This window comes from Rhincodon typus, chromosome 7 (genome assembly GCF_021869965.1).
Source record: "Rhincodon typus isolate 14 chromosome 7, sRhiTyp1.1, whole genome shotgun sequence".
Lineage (NCBI taxonomy): Eukaryota > Metazoa > Chordata > Chondrichthyes > Orectolobiformes > Rhincodontidae > Rhincodon > Rhincodon typus.
Window position 1 is genome coordinate 91061369 of NC_063338.1, and position 15642 is coordinate 91077010.

The 15642-nt window shown below is 43.5% G+C and overlaps 1 protein-coding gene across 1 annotated transcript in view; it reads left to right on the forward strand.

Moving 5' to 3' along the window:
- Positions 1-2025, forward strand: part of si:dkey-91i10.2 (uncharacterized protein LOC555224 homolog) — a 31088-nt gene extending 29063 nt beyond the window's left edge. Inside the window, exon 6 of the mRNA XM_020510593.2 lies at positions 1212-2025. Coding sequence (XP_020366182.2) covers positions 1212-2025 — 814 coding nt within the window. The remainder of the gene's footprint in view (positions 1-1211) is intronic.
- Positions 2026-15642: the final 13617 nt, after the last annotated feature.

Sequence of the window (15642 nt, forward strand, 5' to 3'; positions counted from 1 at the left end):
GTTTGAGATGTTCAGAGATAGTTGTTGGTCTGACTTTCTAGCATGTGTGGATGGGTGCCAGTTGTCTCTGTGCATTGCTCAAGAAACACAGTCTCAAGAAGTCTTCTAGTCAGTCTTGAAGAAGATAAGCAGATTTCACATTCATTTCACTACAGGCTTGTCTCGTATGAAATGTGAGAGAAAAACATAATTGCCATTCTTGGTTGCTTGAACTCACTTCAGAGAGAACGCTTAGAATCATAGAGTTGTACAGCACAGAAACAGACCCTTCGGTCCAACTCATCCATGCCAACCAGATATCCTGAATTAATCTAGTCCCATTTGCCAGCATTTGGCCCATATTCTTCTAAACCCTTCCTATTCACAGAGAAATCATAGAATCCCTACAGTGTAGAAACAGGCCCTTCGGCCCAACAAGTCCACACTGACACTTGGAGCACCCTGCCCAAACCCATCCCCCTATAACCCACCTAATCTACACATCCCAGAACACAACGGGCAATTTAGCATGGCCAATGCACCTAACCTGCACATCTTTGGACTGTGGGAGGAAACCGGAGCACCCGGAGGAAACCCATGCAGACACAGGGAGAATGTGCAAACTCCACACAGACAGTCACCCGAGGGTGGAATCGAACCCAGGTCCCTGGTGCTGTGAGGCAGCAGTGCTAACCACTGAGCCATTATGCTGCCCCAAGCAGTAAGCTATTCAATGAGATCAGATGTGATAATCCTCAACTCCACTTTCCTGCCCTTTCCCTTGATTCTCTTACTGACTACAAATCTGTAAATCTCAGCCTTGAATATCTACTTAAAGACCCAGCTTTGATAGCCCTGTGCGGTAAAGAATTCCACAGAATCACTACCCTCAAGAGAAGAAATTCCTCATCTCTGTCATAAATGCCCGACCCTTTACTCTGAGATCAATCCTTCCGGACCTAGACACGCCCACAAGGGAAAACAGCCTTTCAGCATCTACCCTGTCAAGTTGCCTACAAACTTTGCATTTTTCAATGAGGTCATCACTTGCCTTTCATTCTTCCGTATTCCACTGAGTACAGACAAAACCTACCCAAACTTTCCTCACAAGAAAGTCCCTCCATGTCTGGTATCAGCTGCCTCCACCTTGTCTGAACTGCCTCCAACGGCAGTCAGTGATCTTGGAAGAAATTTGCTCTCAGTTAACCAAGTATTCTTTGGCTTACTTCCAGGATCTTCCTGGACGTGTCGCAGAATGACAACACTGCACTGCGTCGGATGAATCTGAGATCATTCCTGATGGCTCCACTGCAACGGGTCACCAAGTATCCCCTCCTCCTTAGCCGGATCAGTAACTCCACGCCAGAGTACCACCCAGACCACTGCAGCCTGCGGGAGGCCAAGAGCAGGGTGGAGTCCCACCTGGAGCACATCAACATGAAGACCAAGCAGGAGGCCGCCCCACCCTGGTCGCTGCGTTCCTTCCGTCGGGACAGCCGGCGTAACCGTGAGGTAGTCAACATTGAGATGAGGGAGATCGCCATCAAGGCGCTGGGCTGGTCGCGGGAGGATACCCGCTTCCCAATGGAGGGTGCACTGCAGTCCTCTCAGCCCAGCGATGGCCAGTGGGCCAAGAAGGGAAGCAGGGCACTCAAGTTCCAGACTCTCCAGGTGCTTCTGATGGTCAACGTGGGCCGGGAGTCGGAGCCCAGCCAAGACGGCGTGGTGGCTGGGGGCAGGTGGGACCCGCCGGTGCGGGACGCTGCGCTGGTGCTGATCAGGGACAAGAGCGGCGGCAAGTTTTCCCTGTTCCGCCACCCCATCCATCTCAGCCACTGCGTGGTGTCCTCGGACCCAGACTGTGATGACACATTCGAGCTGCTGGACATCCGAAAGGAGGCGTTCGTCTTCCGCGACGCCGACAGGCACCGGACCCGTCACTGGTTCAGGCTGATCAAGCGCTATTCGCGGGATCTGGGCTCCTGGCGTAAAAGACGTAACGCACTCCCCAACATCATGATCAACGCGACTTACAGCCGGTCCTGAGCCCCAGAGCAAAACAGGGTCCATCTTGCCAACCACACTCCGTCCCCACTCAAAATCAAGCAATGTTGTTACAGGAATGTGGGACAGAAGCGCTGGGGGGGGGGGGGGGTGAGGGGGGGATTTGGGAAGAACATGTAAGGGAGGGCATGAGTACCTGTCCTTCCAAACAGAGTTGCCAACCTCCAGACTTCCCAGGGGCCTCCAGAAATTGAAGGCTAATCTCATCAACACTACTGTGCAGGAAGAGGGCCAAATCATTGGGACATTGAACCACAGGAACAGTAATTTGGGACAAAACATTCTGAGATACCCGGGCAAATGCAGCTTAATTAAAGAAAGTCAGCATGATTAATTAATGACAAATTGTGTTTAAGTAAATCATTGGAGTTTTTTGATACGGAAGGGTTGATGAGGGTAATGAAGTGGGCCAGGAAGGGAAGCAGGTCGCTCATGTTCCAGACCCTCCACATGTTCCCAATGGTTCACGCCAGCAAGGAGCCTGAACCCAGCCAAGCTGGCGTGGTGGCCAGAAGTGAATGCTGCAGTGGTGCATATAGACGTCCAAAAGACATTAGATATAGTGCCATGTAACAGACCTAGCAGGAAAATTAGCGTTCATGCAGTAAGAGGGACAGTAGCAACCCGGATATGAAATTGGCCAAGTGACAGGAAACAGTTAGTAATGAGTAATGGATGTTCTTTGGGCTGGTTGAAAGTTTTCAGTGGAGTTCCCCAGGGATCAGTGCTCCTGATATATCAATAACTTAGCCTTTGGAATATGGGACGCAAGTTCAACATTTACAGACAATACAGGACTTGAACTGTAAAGAGGGCAGTGTAGTACTTCAAAAAGATACAAACAGGTTGGGCATTGAGATGACAGATTAAGTTCAATTTGGAAAAGTATGAGGTGATTCATGTAAGAACAATGTGGACAGACAATATAAAATATGCAATATGACTCAAGGGAACCTGGGGGTATATGTGTGTAAGTTATTGAAGATGATGGCTAAAAAAGCAGAAGACATGTTTGGCTTTATCAGCAGGGGTATCGAGTGCAAAATCAAGGAAGCTATGTTAAAGAACATAGAAAAACAACAAAAAAAAAGCTGGAAATGCTTGGTAAAGAAATAGTCTTAACCTTTCTGGTTGAGGTGACCTATCTTCAGAATGTGAAATGTTAATGCTATTCAGATTTCCAGCATCTGCAGTATTTTGCTTTTGTATTAGGCGTTATGTTAAACTTGGTATAAAACACTGGTTCAGCCTCAACTGGACTATTGTGTCCAGCTGTGGGCACCACACTTTAGGAAGGATGGGAAGTCACTGGAGCGAGTACAGGAAAGATTCATGAGAATGGTTCCAAAGATGAGAAGCTTCAGTTATGAATATGGATTGGAGAAGTTTTGGAGAACTGTTTTCCTTGGAGAAAGTTGAAAGTGGATTTGATTGAGCTGTTCAAAATCATGAGAGATACAGACAGCGTAGATCGGGAGAAACCATTTCCATTAGGGTAAGGATCAAGAATCAGAAGGCATCACTTTTGGGTAATTAGCAGAAATGAGGAGTAACAGTTTCACACAGAGGGTGGTTAGGATCTGGAATGTGCATCCTGAGAGAGTCATGGAATTACAGAGTCATAAGTATGAATGAACTATCTTTATTGTCACATATACTCAATGAGTATAGTGAAAAGTTTATACATCACCACTTACAGCGCCATCTTAGGTACAAAGATACCTAGGTACAGCTTCTTTAGTTACAAGATCTTAGAAAATAGAGAAATAAGATGTCCAGTGTTGCAGAAATAAAAGTTCAGAACAACGGTCTTCCAACCCAGACCATGCTTTCACCGAGCTTCCAGTCCAAACTGGGCCCTGGCACCACACTGTGCCAGGCTTCACCTTGAGGATCATAAGGCTGGGAGATTGTTTCAGACTGCCAAGCCTGGCTGAGAATGCCACGCTGGCAGGCCGCTACAATAGGCGGGTGGACGCTACATGATGCCAGTAGGTTGCCATGCCACGCTGGGAGGCTGCTACAGGAGGTCGCTTCGCCAGGCTGGGAGGTCACAACGCCATGTCAGGAAGTTGCCACAGGAGGCCACTGCACCTGGCTGGGAGTCGTCACCGGAGTGTGGGGAGGTCATCAGATGCCAGGAGAGAAGGGGAAAAAAAAAACACGAAGAGGAAAAAATAGAGAAGAAAAGAAGAAGAAGAACGGGTGGAGTGAACAAGCGCTGGCTGGAGCCTCCTACTCTGCCATTTGGTCTAGTGAGCTCATACCTACCAAAACAGTGGAGGCAGATTCAGTCAAGGCTTTCAAAGGATAACTGAACTATGTTCTGAAAAGGCAGAATGTGCATGTTTACAGGAAGAAATCAAGAGAGTGGCACTTAGTGAATTGTGCCTTAGAGGGCCAGTATAGGAATGAATGACCTCTTTCTATGCTGCAACCATTCTGCAGACAAAATCTCCTTGAACAGCTTCTAGTTACAAAAATAATGGAGACAAAAACAAAACAGACCGAGTTACAATCAAGTGCTGTGTCCCCTTTAAGACACGCACAACAACCATAATATTAGAAGGGATGTTGGTCAAAGGTCATTCAATCAGGCAATGAGGAGTTCATTTACTTTTAACTTGATGACAGAATGGCTCTTAGTCTCCATGATGGGTGGGTTAAACTGTGAGGGGGTTGAGGCGGGAAGGTTGAAGGTTGGAGATCAAACCCCCAACAATACATCCAACCACTGTTGGCAACCTGACCTCTGAGTCTGGCCAACTTTTTCTTCAGGGCTTAGCAGTGATCAGGGTACAACACACCATAGAGCTGATTGTTCATCTGTCAGCGAGGTTCTTACATGGGGGAACTCAGTAAGGCTGGGGAGGGTGGGAGGATCTGCTTCACTGCTGATGAATTAAAAACCTCTCAACTCTTGCCCTCAGACAGAGCTCAATCCATTTCACCAATAGTAATGGTTAATTGCAACTCTAGGATAGCGACCAGCGATGTTGGACTCACTATGTGTTTGATGGGAAACTAGGAAAAGTGATAGTGTTCTCATGACATTGCTCATTTCTCATTAATTAGTTGGTCGCCCTGTTATAGGCAGAATATTATTAAGCTGGAGAGGGTTCAGAAGAGTTTTACCAGGATGTTGACGGGAATGGAGTGTTTGAGTCATAAGGAGAGGCTGGGACTTTTTTCATGGCGCATAGGAGGTTGAGGGGTGATCTTATTGAGGTTTATAAAATCATGCGGGGCAATAGATAAGGTGAATGGCAGGTGTCTTTCCCCTAGGATGGAGGATTTCAACTCAAGAGGGCATATTTTTAAGATGAGAGGAGAAAGGTTTAAAAAAGACGAGAGGCAACTTTTTTAAACACAGGGTGGTTTGCGTCTGGAATGAACTTCCAGACAAAGTGGTGGATGCAGGTACAGTTACAATGTTTAGAAGCCATTTGGATAAGTACTCGAATAAGAAATGTTTGGAGGGATATGGGCCAAGTGCAGGCAGATGGAACTAGTTTAGTTTGGCATTATGGTCGGATGGACTGGTTGGACTACGAGGTCTGATTCTGTGCTGTATGACTCTATGACTCTCTAGCAGGTTATGGTGGTTTTGTGAAGGGGCTGCTGCTGGGAATGAGTTACCAACTCTAGTTGCAGATATTCCTGGGCGTGACCTCCAAAATTGTCAACCCCCACACTTCCCAACATACTATCTCCAATATTATTGTGATGAATAAACAAATGCCTTCTGAAATGATGAAGGGCAAATTTTTTTTGTGACATTTTCACCACCTGTTTTGCTCGCAGCAGTGTCCTGGAGATTAATCTCTGTCGTCCAGACCAATCCTGGAGAGTTGGCAACACTAGTGAAGGGCAGGTGTGGGGAGAGAAATGAATATTTGTGTGTTTAAAAATACAAACATTTCACATCCCTTTTCCATTTCAGAAGTGTGTGGATATAAACTTGAGCCTGAGACCTAGTCAGGTTACTACCTCCAATATAAGCACAGTGCAGTATTGAGCGCACTTTCCTGTCTTCATGTTGGTGAGCTAACCAGGAAAGTTGACTGTGCGCAACGATGTCCTGTGTATTAGTTCTTACATGATGCATTTTCTGTTGCTGTCTCTCCTCGAGGAGTGTCCTCATAATCTATCTGGTTGATTTTGACTGAACCTGACACTTAACGGCACATCAATGTTGCAGTATTTGATGCTTATTCAACGTCATTCGATATTTCTACTCCAGGGCTGGAACTGGTTTCTGTCAGTCTGTTTATTCGTTCCAGTATTTATTTTTTTGACAGGCTTTATTTTATATCTGAAACAAGCACAGAGAATGCTGGAGAAACTCGGCTGGTCTGGCAGCATCTGTGGGGCGAGACAAACGAGTGTTAAAGTTTCGAGTCTGGGACGACTCTCCTTCGGAACTGAAAGGTGTTGGGAAATTTGAGAGAAGCAGAGGCCCAGCAAAAATGGCAAAGAGGGTCGTCAACTCTCTTTCTGAACTGTTCTGCGAGTCTTTCATCTCGCACATGCCGGTCTCACCGGTGGTTATTGTTAACGTGGGTGCTTGGGGCCCACTGGTGGTTCCCAAGCCCCAGAGGCCTCCCGGGTGAACAACACCCCTCTCCCTGTGGGGAATGTGGGAGGCTGGGCTAAGCTAGGCCCGGATCCTGAGCGAGCACGCGAATCCGTTCGATTCTCTCTTTGGCGGGATTTTTAAAACCGCCATCTTGGATTTTTCATCTGCCCCTCCTCCTTGCCACATTTGGGGGGGAGGCTGAACGTGGAGCCAGATTCGAGACTAAAACCCTGCAGTTCGGACACAGGTATTATCGTATGAGGTCACCAAAGAACAGCCCCATTCTAGTCTCACCTTCCTACAACCACTGATGGGCTGAATGGCTTCCTTCTGTACTGTAACAATTTTGTGATTCTGCTGTTCATAGAATCCCTACAGTGTGGAAACAGGCCATTCAGCCCAAAAAGTCCACACTGACCCTCAGAGCATCCCACCCAGACTCACCCATCCCCCTACTCTATCCCTATAACCCTGCATTTACCATGGCTAATCCACCTAACCTACACATCCCTGGACACAATGGGCGAGTTAGCATGACCAATCCACCCTGACCTGCACATCTTTGGACTGTGGGAGGAAACTCACGCAGACACAGGGAGAATGTGCAAACTCCACACAGACAGTCACCTGAGGGTGGAATTGAACCCAGGTCCCTGGCGCAGTGAGGCAGCAATGCTAACCACTGAGCCACTGCTGTTTCCCTCTCGTTTCCATATGACCCCCCATAGAGGAAATGATTTGAAAACCACGGCACCAATTTTGTTTTTGAGCAGGCAATGGAAAGTTGGTGCATGGGGAAGGGGGGAATTGGACTAATGGGTCTGGCCAGGGTCTTTAAAGTGATGTGCAAAGGAAGCAAGGGTAATGCAAGAGAGAAAAGAACTTTTTCATTTAGCAAGCAGTTCTGGAATGCACTATCTTGACATTTGGTGGTTTAGTTGAGACATTCATGAGAGTACTGGATGATTATTTGTATAGAAGGTGTGTGGGGGGCGGGATATAGGGAAAAGGCAGGAGATTTGGCAATAGAGGTAATAGAGCAGCAGGCACAATGGGCCGAATAGCCCCAGCGCCGTAACAAGCCTGCGGTTCTGTTGCTTCCCACTTCCCAAACAACTCATAGATGAAAACATTTCAGAACCACTGCTTTAATACTGCATCAGATGTCACACCATAGTGTTCCAGAGGAAAACAAAATAATAACAAAAGCAGTAATACTTGGAAATGAACATACTAGTCATACTGGAACACTGTTGTGAGACATGCAAAACAAGTTGGACCTGTGTGTGTATTTGCGAGTTTTCCTTCTGGGATCCTACTTTGCTACAACTGCACAACAACTGGGGTGGGGGGTGGAGGGAAGAGGAAGGAAAAAAAAGGCCCATTTTGACCAAGAACCTTAATGTACAAGCTGTAGCAACTTTCCTCTGATGTCAGCCTGTTTATGAGTGGTTAATATTTATCAATTTCAAGCACAGTCCAAGAATTCTTGTGACACCTTGATAGCATTTCTACCTCTGGGCCAGGAGGCCTGGGTTCAAGTCCCTGAGCAGTTACTTAGACAATATCTAAAAGCACACTCCAAGTGATCTTGTGGCGTGGTGGTAGCGTCTCTACCTTTGAGCCTGCTTCAGAGGTGTGTAATACTATCTCCAAACAGGTTGATTTGAAAATATCTAAAAGCACAGCAGTCAAACATTAAAATCTTTATTCCAGAACCCACACTGCAGTGAGCAGATCAGCCACAGGGCGTTGTATATATAAAAATGTCACATTTCTCAGCAACATGCAGGTCTGCTACCTCACTTGAGTTGGGTTAAAAACAGCAGTAAACAGATACTGGTGATGCAGTGGATCTGGGTTAAAAGGAGGACAGTCTCCTGGCTGTAAGGGAATTTGGAGACTTGCATCCCTCAGTATTAACATTCCTCAATTTGACGAATACAAAACTTCACGAAAAAACCTAATGGACTGGGAACAAAGATTCCTAATATCCAGCTTCACAATAGAGTGGCCAGTGTAAACATGTCACACTCTCATTAGTCCCTCATCAACTGGGGGCTCAAAGTGCTGCTGTGTAGCAAATTGGAAATATAGTGTGAGCTGTTTAAAAGAAGAATTAATAAGCATAACCTCAAGAATCAATTGGAGTTTATTGACCTGAAATGTTATCTTCCTCACCCCATTGATGCTACCTGGCCTGCTAAGTATTATAACAACATGCACTTTAAAGTGCCTTTAATGGACTAAGATGACTTAAGATGTTTCAGCATTTCCTGTTATTGCTGCATTGAAAATGTGGGTTTATAATGGAAATTGCTGATAAAAGGCATATTTTGTCAAAGTTTTTCATCTTGCTCTTAGGACAGTTCTCAAGAAATACTAATATGAAGAAAAGCCAAAATTTATATTGTTTAAAAAGAGAATGCTATCTGGTTGGCAATGCCATGCTTGCTCTCCATGGTAATGCTTCCATCGATCAACATCCACTTGCCAAACAATCAGAACTCTGCTCTCATTCAGTAAAGATGTTGTTTTCCTTCTACACTGGCATTCTTGCAAATTGTCCTGAAGAGTGCAAGACAAAATGCGTCAACAAATGTGTCTTTTTTTGGCAATACTCAAGCTCTGTACTATCAAACAATTATTTGTATAATGGAAATGTTAAAGGAAGACTTTGAAAAGAGGTATAAAATTCTCTCTGTGCATTGCAAGAGGAACCACAATTGGTTATGTGCAATATTAGCATTAGAATTTTATGCATTTATATTGCACTTTTCATGACCATCAGATATTGCAAAAGCTTTACATTCAATGTTGTATGTTTGAAGTGTAATCAGTGTTGCTGCGTCAGAAATGTGACAAGGGAGGCGGTGTCACTGGACTAATAAATTCAGAACCCCAGGCTGATGAATTGGTGACTCCCACCATGGCAGATTGTGAAATTAAATCAATAAAAATCTGCAAGAAAACGCTAGCCTATTGGTGATCTAATTGTCAAAAAAAAACCTCTAGTTCATTAATGTCCATTCAGGAAGGCCTGGTCTGGTCTGGTCTACATGTGACTCTAGACCCACAACAATGTGGTTGACTCTTAACTACCTTCTGGGGAATTAGGATGAGCAATAAGTGTTGGACAAGCCAGAGACACCCACATCCTGTAATGAATTGTAAAGGAGTTCTCACAACAATACTGTAATGATGATCCTGAAATATCTAATTTTGTGACATTAATTTAAGATAAATATTGGCCAGGATGCCTGGAAGCACTTCCTTGATCTTTTTTTGAAATAGTACCCTGAGATTTTTTTTTGCATTACCTGAGGCGGACGTATGGGTATCGGTTTAACAGCTGATCTAAACATCTGCACTTCCAACTGTACAGCACTCTCGCAGTTCTGTATTGGAGTATCAGCATCGATTTTTGTACTCAGGTTCCAGATTCGGATTTGAATCCAAAAACCTCTGAGAGATGAGAATGCTGTGAACAGGGCTCAAAGATTTCATAATTTCAGTGCACAAAGCAGCGTGAACATAAGAATGCTTCCCATTCTGTTCTCTTCATTCTTTGATGGGATTTGAGTGTTGGCAAGACCAGCATTTGTTTCTAACCCTTAATTGCTATTGAACTGAGTGGTTTAGCTCACAAATTTATGATGTGAATTTAAATTCCACCGTCTGCCCAAGCAGAATCTGTACTTCATCATCACAGAGTTTATCAGACATTATTGGAAGTCAGTTGATCTCCACCCTGTATAATCTTGAACAACTTAAATGATTCTGGAAAATCATGAAGTCCATCTTGTGTGATTATATCTCACGTTTCCTTCATTGCCAGTGACTTTGAATTACACGATGTAATACTTGAAACTCAATAAACTGAAAAGTGTTCAGGAAAGATGTTAGCATTTCTACACGCAAAGGTGGGCAGAGGTTTGGAAGTCTCTTCCACAAATGGCAGTTGACGCTGGATCAGTTGTTAATTTTAAATCAACACATTTTCATTAAGCTGAGATGTTAAAGGATATGGGCCAAAGGCTGGTATATACAGTTAGCCCACAAATCAGCCATGATTTTAGTGAATGGCAGAATAGGCTTAAGGGGTTGAATAGCTTACCCCCATTCATGTGCTCCTATCATAAATGCTATCTTCGTCATCAGGTAATCAATATAAAAACCAGACATCCCAACCCAACCATTCCATAGAGAGACAAAATCTTAAAGACCAAACTCTGCCATTCCTATGCTATATATATAAATTTCTATGATTGAATTCTGATGCAGATGGCTTTTTTGATAACTCTGGAAGACATTCATTGTCTCTTGCTGCTTAGTTGGTCTAGTGTCTGGTTGGCAATAGTAAACCAACCAAACTCCTAAAAATCCACATAGGTAGATTCTCTAAACTAAGACTAAGAAATGAGGATAATGGAAATCTGAAAAAAAAACAAATTTCTGGCAGCATCTGACCAATACTTATCCCTCAACCAACATCAATGGTACAACTTTGAGGGGAGTACAGAAGCAATGGGACCTCAGGGTTCAAGTGCATAATTCTCTGAAGGTAGCCAGGCAAGTTGGAACAGATTTTTGGGTTGTTAAATAGAGGCATAGTGTATAAAAGAAGGAAGTGAAGCTACACCTTGACAAGTTATTGGTCAGACCACATCTGAAATACTGTGTTCAGTTCTAGGCACCTTATCGAAGGAAAAATGTTAAAGCCCTGGAGAGAGTGTAAAGGAGATTTACTAGAATTATATCAGCATGAGGGATTTTAGATTAAAGATTAGAGAAATTGGTCTTATTAAATTAGGGACAGAGAAAATTAAGAGATGATTTTATTCAAAATTCTGAACAATTTTGACAGGGTAAAGAAATATTCTGTTTCCTTTAGTTGACATGTCAGTAACTAGGGGTCACAATTTAAAGACTGTTAGCAAGACAGGCAGGAGTGAGAGGAGGAGAAACATCTTTACTCAGAGAGTTGTTAGGATTTGGAATGTGCTGCCTGGGAGAGTAGTAGAGGTGAATTCCCTAGGAGGTTTCAAGAGAAGTCTGGAGATGTATTTGAAAGTACAAGTACAAAGTTGCTGGAAAATTTCAGCAGGTCTGGCAGTATTTGTGAAGGAGAAAATAGAGTTAACATTTCGGGTCCAGTGACCCTTCCTCAGAACTGTTCTGAGGAAGGGTCACCTGACCTGAAATTTTAGCTCTGTTTTCTCCTTCACAGATGCTGCCAGACCTGCTGAGCTTTTCCAGCAACTTTGTTTTTGTTCCTGATTTACAGCATCCGCAGTTCTTTTGGTTTTTTTATGTATTTGAAAGTGATGAATTTAGAGGGCTATAGAGAGAGGGCTGGAGAGTGGGACCAGCTGAGTAGCTCTTTCAGGAGCTGGTACAAACACAATGGGTTGAATGGTCTCCTTCTGCACTATAAAATTCTATGATCACTCGAAGAAGTTATCTGATCGTTAAGGTGGTAGGTTGTTGTGCACAAATTGGCTGCTGTGTTTCCTACAATGGAGCAGTGACTATAGTTGAAAACTACATCAATAACTGGGGATGGGGACAGCCTTTGATTGTGTAAGTGACAAACTCTGCAATACTGCTCCAAGTGAATTTCTTCCTCTGTCTCTGTCAGAAGAGAGTTGAGGATTATCAGATCAGCAATGATCCTATTGAATGGTGGAGCTGACTCAGTGGGCTGAATGGCCTACTTCTCAGGCGATGACCTGAATTTTATGGACAGGGGCTGAGATCAGAGGTAAGGTTCTTTGCTATGGATCAAGATCCACCAAAAGCCTCATTAACTGATGTGTGCACACTGTGCCAAGCAAAGCTAAATTGGAATGGTGGGGGGGGGGTGTTTTTCAAAAATTATGTATTTTGATATCCAGTTTGCACATTAGAAACTTCAAAAGAATCTATTCAAAAATAAATGTCATGGGATAGACCACAATCATGAATTGAATGCAAATACAGCATCAATGTTGCGAAAAATTGCCAAAAAGCCTTGTGCCCTTTTTGTGTTATGCAGAAGGTTGAGGAGTCTGCAGCTTCCCTGTTGCTATCTCTGTGGCTACAGGTCAGCCAATCTGAGTCAACTTGCCAACCAACCAGCATCCTGTTTCTCCTGTGGTATAAATTGGTGCAATTGTTTGAAATTTGGCATTCTTGCATTTGTCCTGATAAGTGCAAGACAAAAACTTTATTTTCTCTCTTTACCACAGTAAGTAGGAGAGTAGATATTGGAAAAGGTGATAACCTGAGTTATCTGGCCTTAGTAGACCAAGTGTCTTCACCAAAATTTCCTCTAAATTTAGTGAGAACTTTTAATTCTTTTTTGCATGGCTACACAACCATGCGTCTCCTTCACCAAAATCAGTCAAGGCCAGACAGCTCAGAAAATGTTGGAAAAATATTCACCATTACAATGAGCCTTTCACCTCAGTAACAACGTAATTTTATTAGAAAGTTTATGCTGTTCCCTTTTGCAACAGTATATACACGTTGAATACTTCATTCTAAATGCTTTAAGGAGGAACTGCACAGAACATTGAATCTGACTACCACATTAAATGGTGGCTGTCCTGTATCTTAAATCTACCCACTTTGGTTCAGTAGATATATTGTTTTTATTACTAATGAAGTAGTTTGTTGCAGCATAGGAAGTGTGGCAACCAATTCACGTACAGTGGTTACCCCACGAGCAATAATATGATAATCAATATTTCCTCTAAGTGCGGCCGCTCAGAGGGTTTGTGCGTGGCATTTGGTGTGTCAATACTATTCACAGCATTGACTTCAGGAACTGGAAGTCAATGCTGCGCACAGACCTCCGGAGGTCTGTACAGAAGGAAACAAAATTAGTGGGAATGCTGATAAATGACCAGATAATACTATTTTCAGCAAAGTGGTTTCAGGGATAAATGTCAGCCTTGATAGAGAACTGTACTGCTCTTCAGAATAGTGCTTTGGGTACCTGTCACAGGGGTGTGGAGTCGGTTTAATATTTCATTTGCAAGCACAGCACTCCCGTAAATTATGAGCTTAGATTTTGTACTTATGTCTTTGGAGTTATACTCGAATCCACAAGCTTCTGACACAAGTGTGACAGTGTTTACCATCAAGCCCAGCTAATACTGAAGCTATCGAATACTGTATATTAATACTGTCACAAAATTATCCCAGAAAAAAAATAACATTATTCAATTATTAGAAACAAGACATTGCTTACTATGAGACAGTTCCTAAATACTGTCAAGTATTTCTTTATAAATGATTTAAGGAACAGGAGGAGGCCATTCAGCCCCGTGTAACTCTCCTACCATTCGGTGAAATCCTAGCTGTTGTGTATCTTAACTCTATCTACCTGCCTTGGTTCTGTGTCATATGGTTTTCGTAACCCCTCACAAACTCCATTTTTCAAAAAGATTTAATCTATTTTTCTCATCAACCTGTTCAGAGATGTTACTATACACCTCTGGAGCAGGTGGAACTTGTAACCAGGTCTCTCGGCCCAGGGGTAGGTACGCTACCACTGCGTCACAAGAGAGCTCCCACACAATGCGGTATATGTAATATATTTTTAAAACAAAGCAATAAGGACAAAACAGCCGCTGGACTGGGCACCACATCCAACACCTTCAACAACCACTTCCTTCGCCACAGTGGCAGCACTGTGTTCCATTTACAGAATGCACTTCAGTAACGCCCCTAAGACAGCACCTTCCAAACCCATGATCACCTCCACCAAGAAAAACCAGGGTAGCGGTTATATGGGAACACCATCACTTGCAAGTTACATCCAAGTATTCTGACTTGGAAATATATCACCATTTCTTCACTGTCACTGGGTCAAAATCCTGGAACAAGGTAATGGCTTAGTGGTATTATCGCTGGACTGTTAATCCAGAGACCCAGATAACATTCTGGAGACCTGGGTTCAAATCCCGCCACGACAGATGGCCAGAATTAAGAATCTAATGACGACCATGAATCCATTGTTGATTGTGGGGGAAAAACTCATCTGGTTCACTAATGTCCTTTAGGGAATGAAACTGCCATCCTTACCCGGTCTGGCCTCCATGTGACAGCAGACCCACAGCAATGTGGTTAACTCTTAACTGCCCTCTGGGCAATTAGGGATGGGCAATAAATGCTGCCTGGTCAGTGATGCCCTCAGCCGATGAATGAATAAAGACAAAACCAAAGGACTGCGGCAGATCACCATCACCTTATCAAGAGTAATTAGAGATGGGCAACAGCTGGCAATGCCCACTTTTTGTGAATAAATTTTTAAAAATCTTAGTCTTTATGAGGTGCTCATTAGATAGGCCACCTTACTATATATCTCTTCTTTGGAGGACACCAAATGAACTAACTATCCATCATGCTTGATAGCTTGTCAATGTCTGGATCATGGCTATCGTTAATACCACCTGCAAACGTACAAGCAAAGATTCAGGCTGTTGTTCTATAGTGAAGATAATTGCACATTTGTCGTAAAACCTCAAGACTCATGAGAAATCAGTGTGTGAACTGTGTTTTAACTTGGTAAATTTTTTTTCCTCTCTGGAATTTTTTTTGTAGCATAATTGTAGGTAACTCCTTATGACTTAAAATTTGGACCAGACGTTACTGAAGTGTGTATAGTGTATTATTGTGCATCTTATAATAATTAAAACACAATTCTAAAAGAATGCACAAAGATGTTTCCTTCATACTTACAAGTTCTTGATAAACCTATAGGATGGTCAAAAAATGCAAGTTTTTAAAAAAAAAAATCAACGTCAATTATATTAACCTCACCTTTCTTTCAAACCAAGAGGAGCTAGGCAGGGCTTGTGGTGCAGAGATAGCGTCCATATTGCTGATCCAGAAGGCCTAGGTTCAAGAACCACCTGCTCCAGAGCTGTGATAGTAAGAACTGCCGATGCTGGAGAATCTGAGATAACAAGGTGTAGAGCTGGATGAACACAGCAGGCCAAGCAGCATCAGAGGAGCAGGAAAGCTGAAAA